Source organism: Balaenoptera borealis (assembly GCF_965194805.1).
Source record: "Balaenoptera borealis genome assembly, chromosome: 2".
Classification (NCBI taxonomy): domain Eukaryota; kingdom Metazoa; phylum Chordata; class Mammalia; order Artiodactyla; family Balaenopteridae; genus Balaenoptera; species Balaenoptera borealis.
In genome coordinates, this window is record NC_138867.1 from 102,285,467 (window position 1) to 102,302,927 (window position 17,461).

The 17,461-nt window shown below is 34.0% G+C and overlaps 1 protein-coding gene across 2 annotated transcripts in view; it reads left to right on the top strand.

Moving 5' to 3' along the window:
- The window catches only part of SRFBP1 (serum response factor binding protein 1), a 60,455-nt gene that overhangs the window by 32,755 nt on the left and 10,239 nt on the right, over nt 1-17,461 (top strand). For both annotated transcript variants that reach the window (XM_082380392.1, XM_082380391.1), the window contains exon 4: nt 3,911-3,982. In XM_082380392.1, the coding sequence (XP_082236518.1) occupies nt 3,911-3,982 (72 nt within the window). The remainder of the gene's footprint in view (nt 1-3,910; nt 3,983-17,461) is intronic.

A 17,461-nucleotide genomic window follows, 5' to 3' on the forward strand; every position in this document is an offset into this window, starting at 1 on the left:
AAGGAAAGTTTAAGCCATCTAAATGCATCTATATTTTACTTTTATAGTTTTAAGGTAAGTATTTAATTCTAGGCATTATTTATGGTATATGATGCTGTCCAAATAATATGGTGTAATGAATTATTTTATAATATGAAGATTGGTGGGAGATAAAACGTATGTATATTAGTTTTCTAGTGCTGTTGCAACAAGTTAACACAAACTTAGCGGCTAAAAACAACACAGATTTATTATCTTACAGTTCTGGAAGTCAGAAGTTTTAAACCAAGATGTGGACAGAATTGTATCCCTTGTGGAGACTCTTTCAGGTTTTAGAGGTCACCTGTGTTCATTGACTCATGGCCCCTTCCTCCGTCTTCAAGGTCAACAGCACAGCATCTTTAGATCTCAGTACCTCAGTATCTCTCCCTTTTTCTCCTCTTTCTCTAACTCATACCCTTCTGCTTCCCTCTTAGGAGGAGCCTTGTGGTTACATTAGGCCCACTCTGGGTAATCCAGGATCCTCATTTTAGGATCCTTAACTTAAATACATAATAAAGTCTCTTTGACCATGTAAGGTAACTTATTCACAGGCTCTGAGCATGAGGACAAAGTTTATGTGTTATTCTTTCTCCTGTGCCCCCACATTTCTTTTAATTCTAGCTCTGCAGATACATACTCACCATCAGTTCTTTTACCAAAATTATCTCTTGCTGGCTGAACTCCTTCCTCCTCTAGAAGATTCCTCTGGAGACAAACACATGTATACTGTATTTCCTGAATTCTTGCAAGTTCAAAACTATTTTCTCTAGACCTTATTCTTTAGAGCTATTTGACTGTAAAATTCTTGGCTTACACTTGCTTATATTGAAAATGCTGCTGCATACTTATGTTTATTTTGTTCTTGATATCTGATACCAGCTCAGTTTTTTCACCCTTATAACTAAATTGATCTTTTTGGCCACAAGCTCTGAAGATTTTTTTCCTTTGTCTTTAAAATCTAATAGTTTTACCAGAATAAGTTTCATTATTGATTGTTCCAGGTCTCTTTAAGCTAGGTACATAGTAAACCATTTTGTTAAATTTTTTGGTTGTTTTTTTCCAGAAAGTTGTTTTAGAACTGTAGTTTTAAGTACTGGCTTTTGTCTATTGTTTTTCTTCTTCAGAGACTCCAATTACACGTATGTGGGATCATCCTTTGCCACTTTCTTTCTGTCCCTTTTTCTTTATCTTATTCTCATTTTCTTGGTAGTTTTCTTGACTTTCTTCAGTGTTCCTTATTGAATTTTTCTTTAAATCTGTTCTCTCTTTCTGAGATTGTTTTTCTTTTCTTGCATTTTATTTCCTAAGCTTTATCAACTGTTGATGCACTTCTGTGTTTTACCTATTTCTCTTCTTCAGTGTTTTAATTTCTCATTTTGCAAATTTTTTTGTATAGGCCCCAACTACTTGTTTGAGGCTCCCCAATGAAGTTTGCAGGGTTATGTTACAGTTGTCTTTTTGACGTTTAGTTTTTAGGAGAGAATCAGATAAAATATTTTGATTTACATTTTCCTTTTTATTCTTAAATTAATTTTATATGAATTTGACTTTTTTTCTTTTCCGAACTGTAGACGTTTCTTATACAGGGCCCACCTTATGTCAGTATGGCAGAGTGACATTTTTTTAGTGGATAATGAGAAGGAGGACTTGGTTTACATGTATTTTCTTTCGTCTCTGTAGGGTCCTTAATTTCTCTTTCTTTCCTTTACATACACTGTTATCACTAAAGGGAAGTGCACAACCCCTGTTTATCTAATTCTCCTCAAAGCAGTGCTTCTTGAGGCTGTCGCCTTCAAAATCACTCGCTTTCAAGCCCTTCCTTCTCTGTAGTGCTGTGAATTACCAAATCTGAGACTTGTGTTCAATACTTTGACCTTTTGTAGTACTTTTTGCTTTCTTGTGGTGCTTTTTGTCTGTCATTAATGCATGTCCTTCACTCCACTCTCTTCTTTTCCTCCTAGTATCTTAGTCTTTCATTCTCTGGCTCTGTATATTCATAAGCTTGTAGCAGCAGTGAGAGCTGTTGAATTTGGTGTTAGTTTCTCTGCTTATAGGTATTTATCTACTAATAACGCTGAGGGCACGGTTCATGTTTGGTTTTATTTGTACTCCTTGTTGAATTTATTGTTTTGGAGGGAATATGTGGGTGGGTTGAGATTTAGGTAGTATCATTACCTTCTGCACTTACTTAAGTTCATTTTAGCAGTAAAATTTAACCAATTCACTCTTTAGGCTGATTTTTGTCTTACAGAGTAAAAAAAGGTGCTTGTAGCCAGCCATTGACAAACGTGGGGCAAGTCTTAAAATCTGGATTTTTAACTGTAATTTAAATAGCTTTATTAACTTGAAACTGCTTAAGGGAGGCCATCTCCTAAATTAGCTCATCAAACTTAAGACATTTTCAGCCAAAATATGTCACATAATGAATTTTTTTATATATACACACATATACAATTTAAAAGGAGTCCATTATTTATGTACTTTTTATATGGATTTGTTTTACGTACACATTTTTCACATTTATATTAGTGTACACAAAATGAAATTGAGTTTTTACTCTCAGAAACAGTGCTTTCTGATCTTTTTGACATTGGATCATCATTATCAATATTTGATTTTTTTTTCCCATTCTACTCTTCTTCCAAAACTCCAATATAGCTCTTTAATATAGAATCTGTGGTAATTTTTCAGGAGGAGTTACACAAAGCAGTATGTACAAGGGTAGTCATCACTTTCCTATTTATAAAAAGATCAAAAATCAGAAAATGTATTAATGTCCAGTAGTAAGAATTTGGTTAAATAAATAAGAGCAAAAAAACCAAAAATAGACATTTGCCCTGTTATTAAATAAAGCTAGTTTACAAAATACTATGGTCCTGTTTTTGTTTAAAGTATAATTTAAATATCATTTTCACTTAATGTTTGCACAGTTTTTGTCACATCACATATACAATACACCTTACTGTCACTCAGTGTTGTTTTAAAATCAACTGATTTTTCTATTTAGCTTTCTTCTAGACAATAATAAAAAAAAGTTCATTTTTTTCATGCGTATTAGAATAACTTGATAACTATTAATGTAGAAAAATTGCATTTTCATATGATCTAGAGTCATCCTTCATTCCCTTAGTGGAATGCATATCAAACTTAAATTCTTTTAAAGAAGCTTGTAGAAGGGTGTATAATAAAATTATAACCATGTAAATATTGCTGGTAATTTTACTTATTTTTCTTTCTGTTTTTCTGTGTTTTTTAATTTTCTAAAATAAATCTGGATTAATTCCTTCCATAATAGAAAAGTGTTTAGTGGGTTAGATTTTTTTTTTTTTTAATCAAGAATTAAGAGACTTCCCTGGTGGCGCAGTGGTTAGGAGTCCACCTGCCAGTGCAGGGGACACGGGTTCAAGCCCTGGTCTGGGAGATCCCACAGGCTGCGGAGCAACTAAGCCCGTGTGCCACAACTACTGAGCCTGTGCTCTGGAACCTGCAAGCCACAACTACTGAGCCCACGTGCCACAACTGCTGAGGCCCACATGCCTAGAGCCCGTTCTCTGCAACAAGAGAAGCCACCGCAACGAGAAGCCCACACACTGCAACGAAGAGTGGCCCCCACTCATCACAACTAGAGAAAGCCCGCATGCAGCCATAAATAAATAAATATATATTGTTTTTTTTTAAAGTAAGAATTAAAATTAAGTGTTTCTCTGTAAATCTCTACATTTCTTTATAAATTGATAGAATTGCCAATGTCCTGAAATGTCATTAAAATAAGTAGTAGTTTCTTTAAATAATGGATTTCTTAAAAGCAAAACATGGGAATTTCTCATATAATAATGACAGTTTAAAATAAAGCTCATAACTAAAATTAGTTTGTTTTATTCTTTTACAGGAGTTGAAACCTGATATAGTAACTAAATCTGCTCTTGGTGATGATATCAACTTTGAAAAAACCTGCAAAAAGGTACTTCTGCAAGGGGTTGTATTTCTTTTAGGAAAAGTTCCTTATTTGTATTGTTGACCTACTTTTTTCCTTTCACTTTTTTCCTTGAAGAGAGAACTTAGCAAAAGCCAGTTACTAAAAAATCAGTCAGTCAGTCAGTCACCTGGTGTGATTATTTTTTTAAAAAGCCAATTACTATTAGTGTACAATGATTTTTCCCCATTTGAGCTCTACTACTGCCAGCAAAAAATATTTTTATGATAATTTATGAATTTTGCTTTGCTGTGATACCACACCCTCAAGGACCTTACAGGTATGTTGAAGTTAATGTGGCATTTGTGTGTTAGATAGCAGTTAGTCTGTTAATCTTACAAATTAGAATAAAGACTCTTTATTTTTATTCTTTCCAAATAGTTTTTATGAATATTTTATTTAATCCCTGCATTTACCCTATGAAAATTATTTTTACCCCCTTTTTGTAAGTAAGGAAACTGAAGCTCAGAAAGAATGAAGTGAGCTAATTAAGGGTATGCCACTGTTAGGTGCACAGTTAGGACTTTTACCCAGATCTTCTGCTCCTTGCATTTGCGTCACTTGCTTCATCCTTAGTATTTCCTCTTTTTCATTTCTACCCACTTTGCTAAAGGCTACGTGACAGTTCCACCAGAGAACAGATTTTTGGATTAATTGATTTTTATAACTCTATTACATTTCTTTTTTCACTTTTATTCACATTTGCTCTAATCTGTATTATTTCTTCCTCTTGCATTTGTGCTTACTTTGCTCTTTCTCTAGTTTATTAATGTGGAAGCTTAAATTACTGATTTAGACCTTTCTTTTTTCCTAATATAAGCATTTAATGCTATAAATATCCCTCTAAGCACTGCTTTAGCTACATCTTATAAATATGATATATTTTATTTTCTTTGAGTTTAAAATGTTTTAAATTTCCCTTGAAATTTCACCTTTAACCTATGGTTTAATTAGAAGTACGTTGTTTAATTTCTGAACAATTGGGGGTTTCCAGGTATCTTTTTGTTAGTTTTCTTTATGATCCATGTGCATACTCTTTATGATTTTTATACTTTTAACTTTATTATTTGTGTTATTTGTCCAGAGTATGGCTTATCTTGGTGAATATTTCATGTGCACCTGAAAACAATATTATTATATTGGGATCAGTGTCCTATAAATGTCATTTAGGTCAAACTGATTGATGGTGTTGTTCAGGTGATTTACATCTTTACTGACTTTCTACCTACTTGTTTTATTGTTGACTAAGAGACGTGTGTTGGAATCTCCAACTGTAAATATCAATTTTCCTATTCCAGCCTTAAGGAAAAAAATACTCTGATCCTACGTTTATGTACACTAGCACTCACCTCTCTGCAATTCACTGATTTTAGCCATGTTAAATTTTAAAGCATTTTATTGTAAGAAGGCCAGAACATGAACGTTTTTGTATGTTTGAGGGAAGGGAAGATTTGTTGTTGTCACGGTCCTTGTCAGGAAGGCAACACCAAAGTCATGAGCATAATTTTACAAACAGCTTCCTTATTTTATACTAACATGATTTTACAGTAAATATTCTTATTTCATAGCATTCATTCATAGAGAGGAAAAATTTTAGTTCTGTTATAGTTTTTAACTTGTGTCTTGGTCTATCTATATTTCTGACAAAATAATGACATGTTAAATAGAATAGTGGTAATTGTATAAAAATATGGTAGAACATATTTGTTTCCTCTTGAGAGTTTAAAAAAATAATAATTTAAGGTTTTTACCAGAAAAATTTTTTTGAATTTTCTGGTTGCTGCATTCTAAAAGTATTTCAATAATATTTAATTTGTGATGAGAATAAAAAGCAATTTATTTTTAGTTGGCTAATACTATGTTTCCATTTAAATTTCAACACTAAAACTTGACAATATTATTTAATTTTAACTTGAAAATATCCAAAATAAAATATCCTTTTTTTTTTTTTTTAACTTTTCAGTCAGATTTTTTTCACTTTGGAAGGTTACTATTAGTTGATGTATGTGTAATATTTGTAGCATCAGGTTTTTTTAGGGTATCTTCTTTCATTTACAACCCTTTGTTAAACCTTCCATTGTGTGAAATGTCATCCTAAAAACGGAGAAATGTGTCTATATTCACTTATCCATTTTTATTTTGTAATAGTAAATTCATTTGCATATTACTATATTTGTAGTCATGAGATTTATAATATTCACATAGAAAGTTTAGGATCTAACTGACATATTGTCAAGCGAAACCTGATTGCATTTCTGCCCTTTTGGTATCTTCCTCCAAACAGAAGGAAGGAAAGGGAGGTGGAGAAGGAGAAAAGGAAAACAGTTCTGTTTCATCAGAGTTCTTGATGGAACCCTTGAGGATTTAGAGCCAAGGGAAATTGTCTTGCTTAAAATGATTTCAGATTCCTCCCAAGCTTTTTGATTTCAACTATTTTGCTACTGTTTTATGTCATTTGTGATATTCTTTGATTGGATTCATGTTCTGTATCAAAATATGTTAATAAATTAAACTTCTGGAATAAAAATGAGGCAAGTAGCAGTGTCATGGAGAGAAGACTGATTAGTTTGCCATAGGAAGGGAGGTTAGTGAAAGATGACCAAAGAGGAAATAAGGCTATTACATAGAGCTCTGTACATTTGAAGCTGTCTGACCATCAGAATAGAGCAGAACAAACTAATTTGTGTAACTTCTTAGAGCCTGCACAGTTCATGCATATACATTATTACCTCAGTTGATCTTACAACAATGATCTCATATAGAAAACATTCATGTGTGCACATGTGTGTGTGTACATGTGTGTGTAGTAATACTAGTAGTGTCTTCATTTTCCAAATTCAGAAAGGGGTTAGAAAGATTAAGTAGCCAGTTAATATTTGTACGAGAGTTTTAAAGCTAGAGAGTTTGGGGACTAGAACTGTGACATTTCCAGACAATTATTGCCAGAATTTCAAGGGCTTCGCAATTCAAAACATCTGTTATATGCAGAGCAATCGGCTAAGCACTATGGAAGAAAGGAAGGAAATAGAACACAGTTATATTAAACAGCTACAGGATGAGAGGAAGCAAATTAATATTTGTTAACATCTACCAGTTGCCTGACTCGTTAGATGCTTTATATACGTTAGCTTTCTCAGGGAAGATGATGATAATCTCATTTAACAGATGAGACAATGGGCCTAGAAAGGTAAAATATACCTATGGTCATAGGTAGTCAGTAGGAAATGTCAGATCCAAGTTCTAAACCCATGTCTCTGCCTACAAAATGAAAGTTTAGGACAAAAGGATGGAATAAGTCCCATATATGTAAGACTGCATTTTGGAAATCATGGTGTTGTAGGGATTTTAAGAGTTCATTGAGTACAGAAAAGTCTCCCATTCTCTTAATTGTGGACTCTAAGCCGTATTTTGCTTTGTTTGCCACAGTTCTTCTGATCCAGCTGAATAGACTGTTTCTTATTATATCTCTAAATGTTTTTAATAAATACAAATATGAATGTGTTGGTTTATATCGTTAGGTAAAACCTGGAATTGAATTTAAGTCCAGTTAATGTTAAAAGTATGCTACTAGCATTCTACCTGTACTAGTTCATTTAGCGTCAGTTTGTTTTAAGGCAACATTTCAAAGGAATGAACATGGTGTGTAAGAGAGCTTTTTCATTTTTAGACTTTTGTTTATATTTACATGTACATTCTCAAAATTCTTTTCAAACTTGAACACCAAATGCTTTGTGTTCACAGTAAATACCCATATGCCAAAATAAAATGTGTCCATTAAAAAGTGAGGTGTTTTCCTTTTTTAATTTAATTTATTTGAAATGGAAGAAACTGGAGGTGTATGAAAACCACAGTTTCCTGAGAATTTTCCAAGGCAAACACTGTGTCAACTTCAAGTAATGAAAGCTGTGGTTTCCTTCATATCCCCCAATATTGTGAAGACTGTTCCATGCATGTGTAAAAACTATTTGTTAATCGTGATTACTTAGCCTTTTAAGCTTCAAAATAATTTTATTTAAATTTAAGAAGTGTGGCTGTATTTGAATTCTTTTATAAACCTCCACATTTTCAGTCTCTCCTATGAAGTTTATCACATTCTACCTTGGGTTAGTTATTTGTGCATTTGTTTTAACCTTTTAAATTAGTGCAAGATCATGAACCTCAAAAGATGGTGTTTGTGTCCTTATGTGTAAGACTGTGCCTTCACATAATAAGGCATATTTATGTAAATATAAATATCTGTAAATATAAAGAGGGAGAAACTAAGTGAGGAAGGAAGATGGACAGGAAAGAAGTAAGGAAGGATAAAGAATTTGAAGTCCCTCATGACAGGGACTGTCGTACTGACTCTTTGAGTTCCTACACTTAGGCTCAGTGCCTTAAGCAAAATGTAGACATCTCACATTGCAGCAGAGACCCAAAACACTGCCAAAGGTATGAACCTGAGCCCTCTTGATTAACAAGCCTCTTTTCTTATGTTTATATTTAATTTCTTTACAAAACGATTTGAGGGAGGCTTGGAGTTGGGTCACAAAATGAGGGAAAGTTATCTCAAATAGTTTAGAAGAAAACTTGTTGAGAATACTAGACTGAATTCAGAAACCTGACTTTGAATTCTAGCTTGTTCCTAACTGGCTAAGTGGTCTTGAGATCAAGTCAATACTGTTAGTCTAATTGTTAGATAAAATCTTTGGTCTATATTCCCTTTACCTCTTTAACCTCTTGTTAAAATTTGAACTTAAAAAATTAAATGAATGATTTCTAATTGCTTTCTTAAGAATAAAATTAAAGAAAGGTTTAAAGTGTTAAATTTGACAAATTTTTATTAGAGAAATTTAAACATTTATTTAAATGATTGCTGTAATTTATAAAATTTGGTATTTTTAACTAAGACTTTTTCCAAATCAAACATTTTAAGAACTACAGGCATACCTCAGGGATACCGGGGGCTCAATTTCAGACCACCTCAGTAAAGCAAATAACCGCAATAAAGCAAGTGATCAATTTTTGGTTTCTCAGTGCATATAAAAGTTATGTTTACACTGTACTGTAGACTATTAAGTGTGCAATAGCATTATGTCTAAAAAATGTACGTACCTAAATTTAAAAATACTTCATTGCCAAAAAGTGCTAACCGTCATGAGTCTTCAGCAAGTTGTATTCTTTTTGCTGGTGGAGGGTCTTGCCTTGAAGTTGATGGCTGCTGACGGATCAGGGTGGTGGTTGCTGAAGTTTGGGTGGCTGTGGTGATTTCTTAAAATAATACAACAATGAAGTGTGCTGCATCGATTGCCTCTTCCTTTCAGAAACGATTTCTCTGTAGCAGGCAGTGCTGTTTGATAGTATTTTACCCGCAATAGAACTTCTTTCAAAATTGGTGTCAGTCCTCTCAAACACTGCTGCTGTTTTATCAACTAAGTTTATATAATATTCTAAGTCCTTTGTGGTCATTTCAGCAATCTTCACAGCATCTGCACCAGGAGTAGTTTCCATCTCAGGAAACCACTTTCTTTGCTCATCCATAAGAAGCAATCCCCGTATATTCAGCTTTTATCATGAGATTGCAACAATTCAGTCACATCTTCACTTCCAATTCTAGTTCTCTTGCTGGTTTCACCACATCTGCAGTTACTTCCTTCACTGAAGTCTTGAACCTCTCAAAGTCATTCATGAGGGTTAGAATCAACTTCTTCCAAACTCCTGTTACTGCTACTATTTTGACCTTTTCCCATGAATCATGAATGTTTTTAATGGCATGTAGAATGGTGAATTCTTTCCAGAAGGTTTTCAACTTACTTTGCCTAGTTCCATAGGAGGAATCGCTGGCTATGGCAACTATAGCCTTAATGAAGTGTATTTCTTAAAGAAGACTTGAAGGTTGAAATGACTCTTCGATCCATGGGGCTGCAGAATGTGTGTTGTGTTAGGAGGCATGAGAACAACATGAATCTCGTTGTACCCCTCCAACAGAGCCCTGATGACCAGGTGCATTGTCAATGAGCAGTAATATTTTGAAAGGAATCTTTTTCTCTGAGCAGTAAGTCTCAACAATGGGCTTAAAATATTCAATTCAGCAAGCCCTGTTATAAACAGATGTGCTGTCTCCAGACTTTATTGTTCCATTTAGAGAGCCTGGGCAGAGTAGATTTAGCATAATTCTCAAGGGCCCTAGGATTTTCGGAGTGGTAAATGAGTACTGGTTTTAGCTTCAGTCACCAGCTGCGTTAGCTTCTAACAAGAGTTGTCAGCCTGTCCTTTGAAGCCAGGCATTAACTTCTCCTTTCTAGCTATAAAAGGCATCTTCTTCCCAAAAAGGGTGTTTCTACGTTGAAAATCTGTTGTTTAGTGTAGCCACCTGCATTGTTTATCTTAGCCAAATCTTCTGGATAATATGCTACAGCTTCTACATCAGCACTTGCTGCTTTACCTTGCCCTTTGATGTTGTGGAGACAGCTTCTGTCCTTAAACCTCATGAACCAAACTCTGCTAGCTTTCCTTCTGCAGCTTCCTCACCTCTCTCAGCCTTCAAAGAGCTGAAGAGAGTTAGGGTCTTGCTCTGGATTAGGCTTTGGTTTAAGGAAATGTTGTGGCTTGGTTTAATCTTCTATCTAGACCACTATAGCTTTCTCTGTTATCAGCAGTGAGGCTGTTTTGCTTTCTAATCATTTGTGTGTTCACTGGAGTAGCCCTTTTAGTTTCCTTCAAGAACTTTTCCTTTGCATTTACATCTTGGCTAACTGTTTGGGGCAAGAGGCCTAGCATTCAGCCTATCTTGGCTTTCAGCATACTTTCCCCACTAAGCTTAGTCCTTTCTAGCTTTTGATTTAAAGTTAGAGACATGTGACTCTTCCATTCACTTGAATACTTACAGGCCATTGTAGGGTTATTAATTGGCCTAATTTCAATATTGTTTTGTCTCAGGGAATAGGGAGGCCCAAAGAGAGAGAGAGACAGGGGAACATCTCAGTGTTCAGTGGATCAGTCAGAACATCAGTTGTTTGTTTTCTTATATGAGCGTGGTTTTTGGCGCCCCAAACAATTACAGTAGTAACATCAAAGATCAGTGGTCACAGATTGCCATAACAAATATAATAATAATGAAAAAGTTGAAATATTGCAAGAATTACCAAAATGTGATACAGAGACACAAAGTGAGCAAATGCTGTTGGAAGAATGGTGCCAATAGACTTGATAGACACAGGGTTGCTACAAACCTTCAATTTGTAAAAAAAAACATAATATCTGTGAAGTGCAATAAAACAAAGCACAATAAAACAAGGTATGCATGTACATGTATAACATCTTTTATTCGTCTTAAAAGAATGAAAATTTAAACCCTGAGTATTTATAAAGCATATAACTAATGTGTATGTCATTAACAGTTTTTCCATTTGCACAGTTTTTTCCCCATTAGAATATTTCTTCTACTCCCCAAATCATGAGCTACTCAGATTTGCAAATCAGTAACAGACCATCAAGAACAGATATGAATTAATTAAATACAGCTAGCAAATAAATAAAAGGAATTTTTTGTCTACCATGCTTCTATTTGCAAAGATTCCTTTACAAAGGGAAGAGGCTTACATTTTTAGGCGTTTTTGCATTCCAGCTATCATTGCCTGCCTCTAACTGCATGACTTCAGGCAGGTCACTTACCATCTCTGGCTTTTGTTTTTTCTCATTTCTCTAATAAGCAGCTCTTCCAGATCAAACATTCTGGTAATGCATTTCAGTCCCCCTTCAAAATTCTTACTGCATCAGATATGAAAATGACGGGGCTGTCCTCTCTGTGTGTGGTTTTGTTTTGCCAAAAAAAAAAAAAAAAATTAAATATTTTGTATCCCTCACACAATCTTAGCAAGATTTTTGTGGTATTTCTGCACTGTATTATTTTTTTTTAAATATTCTTAAACAACTCTGACATTGTCATATTTCATTATAACAGGAATAGTTCATATTTCATTATAACAAGAATAGTTCATTCCCTAAGATATTTAGCAGTGGTGTCGTGTAGCTAGCTTTATCAAAATTCCACTTTATAAAAATTAGAAGCAGTAGGGACATATTGAAATGTTCATACACAAATACCATTGTGGTACAAAGTGGGTATGGCACATACCTACAAGACAACATTTTTGTTAAATAGATTCCAGCTAAGTGAGAACTTGAGAAACCATTTCTTTTTTCTTTTTCTTTTTTTTTCTTTTATTCTAAAGATGCTGATATATTTAAATATTTTGGTAAAAAAGGTTTTTGTTTCTAGCTTTATTGAGATATAAATTGACATAACATTGTATAAGTTTAAGGTAAACAACGTGATGGTTTGATATACATATATAGTATGAAATGATTACCATAATAAAGTTAGTTAATACATCCAACACCTTACGTAATTTGTGTGTGTGTGTGTGTGTGTGTGGTGAGAACATTTAAGATTGACTCTTAGCAACTTTCAAATATTTGATAAAGTATTGTTATCTGTAGTCACCATGCTGAATATTAGATCCCCATAACTTACTCATCTTGTAACTAAAAGTTCATACCTTTGACTAACTTCTCCCAGTCCCTGACAACCACCATTCCGCTCTCTGCTTCTATCAGTTTGGCTTTTTGTAGATTCCACATATAAGTGATACTGTGCTGGATTTGTCTTTCTGTATCTGACTTATTTCACTTAGCATAATGCCAGATCCATCCGTGTTGTCACAAATGGAAGGATTTTCTTCTCTCACATGGCTGAATAATATTCTGTTGTATATATACTATACCTTCTTTATCCATTCATCCCTCAATTGGCACTCTGGAGGAATTTTGATAGGGATTGAGTTGAATCTTTAGATGGCTTTTGATAGTAGAGACATTTTAACCGTATAAATTCTTCCATTCCATGAACATGGGGTATCTTTGCATTTATTTGCGTCTTCCTCAATTTCTTTAATCAAAGTCTTATAGTTTTCAGTGTACAGATCATTTACCTCCTTGTATTTTGCTGTTTTCGATGGTAGTGTAAATAGGATTGTTTTCTTTATTTTTCTTTCAGATATTTTGTTGTTATTGTGTAGAAGTGCAACTGATTTGTGTATGTTGGTTTTGTATCTTGTAACTTCACTGAATTTGTTTTATTATTTCTAACAATTTTCTAGTGGAGTATTTAGGGTTTGCTGTGTATAAGATCATGTCATCTGTATTCAGAGACCATTTTACTTCTTCCTTTCCAATTTGGATGCCTTTTATTTCTTTTTCTTTCCTAATTGCTCTGGCTAAGACTTCCAGTACCATGTTGAATAAAAGTGGTGAGAGTAGGCACCCTTGTCTTGTTCCTGACTTTAGAGGAAAACCTTTCAGCTTTTCATTGTTGAGAATGATGTTAGCTCTGTGTTTGTTATACATGATCTTTGTTAAACTGAGGTATGTTCCTTTTATACCCAATTTGTTGAGAGCTTTTATCATGAAAGGATGTTGAATTTTGTCTTTTTGTCCATCTATTGAGAGGATCATGTGATATTTCAGCCTTCATTCTATTAGTGTGGTACATCATGTACATTAATTGGTGGATATTGAACCATCTTTGCATCCCATGGTTAAATCCCACTTGATTATGGTGTGTTATCTTTTGAATGTGCTGTTGAATTTGATTTGCTAGAATTTTGTCTAGAATTTTGCATCTTTATTTATCAGGGGTAAATAGTTTATCCTGTAGTTTTCTTTTCCTGTAGTGTCGTTATATGGCTTTGATGTCAGGGCAATGCTGGCTCATAAAATGAGTTTAGTGATGTTCCCCCCTCTGTGTTTTTTTTTGGAAGAGTTTGAAAAGGATTGGCATTAATTAGAGAAGCCGTTTATTTTCAACCCATTCTTCTTCTTATGTTCTTTTAAACAACTGCATTCCTACCAATGGAGTAGTGTCTATCCTAGCCACTGTTAAGGACAGGGATACTGCCTCATACTATAAACTGGATTTTGTATTTATAGCTATTCAAAACTTGCCCAGAGATATAAAATTGTTCTCTGGTATGGAGTGATTACAGGAAGTTAAATGCCCACACCTCTTAGATTTCCTAAGTAAGCCACATTGTCATCACATACTAGCTGTCAAACTGAGAAGCATAAAGAATGAGAATATGTTTTATATCTTATGTTAAAGTACCTACTTTTATCAACAAAGTACTTTCAAGAGAATAATACTTTTATTTGCTGATACCGTTATCTGTTTTCTTTAAAAACACAAATTACGTATAATCACAGAACCTAAAGCTGTGGTATACATAATTCTGCTTATTAAATTGTTATGTAATCATACCTGATTAGTAACTACTTAATTTTATAGACCTATATAGCTTGTAGACTCAAGCCTTCATGTTCTTCTTTGAACTCACTGCTGGTACATATGAGTGCATAAGCAATATACTGTACAACTCCAATTTTGACAACTACAGTGTGAATGCCAACCCTGGGATTATGCAACGCAATGGCTATTTTTTAACCAATCTCACTTCTTATTAACCTGTATTCTCCCCAAATAAGTCCACCACAGTTATAGAGGATGACATATAAGAATAACATCTTCATTTATTAGACTAATACATAATTGTACAATTTTAAATCTTACTCTAGAGCCCCCACCCCACCTCTTTTTTTTTTAAGAGAATTTACTGAAATTAGATCACTAAGTCACACTTAACTCTGGGATATCTTCCAGGGCAGAGAAGTAGCATTGCTAAGTAAATTCAAAGATAAAATGATTCCTATCAAAGCAGTATTACGTTGAGTCAACACTAGACACAACACACAAGTATTACCACTGTTCTTCTAAAACTTTATAACTAAGATGGAAAGATATAGCTAACTCTGGAAAGAAAAATACCCGGTTCATTAAAGCTTTTAGCAAGTTGTCAAAACAGGGATTTGGTAACAGTAGTAAATATGGTTTTGAACAATTATACATGAATACCTTCAGTCAAAATCTATTTCGTATTCCCAGAACTTCTTATCTAAAACGTGAAATTAACTCACATGATAAAAATAATTACTTTCTAGTTTATCTGCCTTACAGATACAGTTGTTCATATATCAGGAATTTTCTTTGAAGTGAATTGAATTTTTAGTAGCTACTCGGGAAATATACTGAAAGAAACAGTTAAAGAAAAAAACAGATGCTATTGGAATGTCTTTTTCCCTTGTAACCTGAGGAAAGATTCCTGGGGTGTGTATAACATTTGTCAGGACTAGTTGTTTTTGTTGTCACTGTTATTGTTTTTACATAAAAATGTTCTAGAATTAGTCCTGAAGATTAAGACATACTGCTTCTGCACTGAATACCGAATTGTTTCTACTAAGCCGAATGTCTTATTATGTCAGCGTTCAGGAAGCACATTTATTGCATTTAGTGCTATAACCTGTTGCCTCGATTTGGCAACAAAAGTCTGTCGTGGCAGTGTTTTTGTTTTAAATTCAACTTTTAAACATGATGAGCCTGCTAAAAAAAATTTTTTTTCTGTTTTCCTCAGTTTTTAGTTTACTTCCACCGAGGATTCTACTTGCATGTAATGAGAGCAACATTACACTCTTTCTGTAAAGGACAGTACTGTACATATTTTAGGCTTTCTAGGCCTTACAGTCTTTGTCACAACTACTCAACAATGCCATTGTGACATAGTGCAGCCATAGATAGTATGTGAATGAATGAATTTGGCTGTATTCCCATAAAACTTTATTTTTAAAAACAGACAGCAGGTGAGAAGTTGGCCCATGGGCCAGTTTGAAAATCAAATAGTTCTACAAGATTTTTTTGTGAAAATGACAGTTCTCTCTCTTGGTCTTTCCCCACTTTCAAGTTCAGTTGATTCTGACAGGATTTACCCCCACATAAGTATGTTTATATTAGTACATTTGAAGCATTAGTGACTTCCTGCTGTGGTTTATAAGAATTTAGATCTCTTTCCTCCTTCAGCCCCTGTGTCGTATATGTACCCTCCTTATCCCTCTATCTTCCTAATATACTTGGGTTAGATTTAGATTAGATGAACATTTAGTGATTATGTTATTTTGGCTGTGAGTCATGTAGTGAGTGATTATTACTTTTCTTTTTCTGTATAATATTTCTACTTATAGTTTGTAATTATTATGTTTATTTTGTTGTTTTCTGTGTACTCTCTATATAACACCAAACTCCTCATCAGTTATTGAAATCTCCTCTCAAGATAGTTAATAACACTAGGTATTGTAAATCTAAATCTAAATCTCCTGTTACCATACTGGGCATTCCTTTTGCCTGGATCTTCTGTTTCTTTTATCCCATGCCTACCTCATTCTTTGTTTCCTTCCTCATTTTAGTGGAGCCAGTAGCTTCTAGGGAGAAAGGTTCAAAGAATGTAAACTTTTAAAAACTTCCATGTCTGAAAGTATTTTTATTCTTCTCTAGTTTGGAAATCATTTTCCTACAAATTTATTGTCCTGACCTCTAATTCTGATTCTTGAATTTTGTGCGTGTGATTTTATTTTTTCTTTCTGAAAGTTGTAGACCCCAGCATTGTGATGTGACTCTATTTTCATCTATTGTGTTGAGCCTTTTCAGCCTGAAAAAGCATGTTCTTCATTGAGATTTCTGTGTTAATAGCTTTTCTACAAAACTCAAGCCAGTGTGTTTGACCCATACTTTCAGCAGCCCAGCCGGTCACTCAGTAACACAGGATACCAGCAATAGGCTTTCTTGCCAGATTCTCTCATGTTTCTCCTAGGTAGATAACATGAGTAGGAAGTCCTGTATTACTTCAGGAAACCCAACAAGGAGTTAGAGAAGCAGAGATATACCATGTTTTTGGATTGGAATAATCAATATTGTCAAAATGACCATACTACCCAAGGCAATCTATGGATTCAGTGCAATCCCTATCAAATTACTAATGGCATTTTTCACAGAACTAGAACAAAAAAATTTTTAATTTGTATGGAAACACAAGAGACCCTGAATAGCCAAAACAATCTTGAGAAAGAAGAATGGAGCTGGAGGAATCAGGCTCCCTGACTTCAGACTATACTACAAAGCAACAGTAATCAAAACAGTATAGTACCGGTACCAAAACAGACATATAGATCAATGGAACAGTATAGAAAGCCCAGAAATAAACCCATGCACTTATGGTCAATTAATCTGTGACAAAGGAGGCAGGAATATACAATGGAGAAAAGACAGTCTCTTTCAGTAAGTGGTGTTGGGAAAACTGGACAGCCTCATGTAAAAGACTGAAATTAGAGCATTCTCTAACACTCTATACAAAAATAAACTCAAAATGGATTAAAGACCTAAATGTAAGACCAGATACTATAAAACTCCTAGAGGAAAACATAAGCAGAACACTCTTTGATGTAAATCACAGTAATAATTTTTTGGATCTGTCTCCTAGAGTAATGGAAATAAAAATGAAAATAAACAAATGGGACCTAATTAAACTTAAAAGCTTTTACACAGCA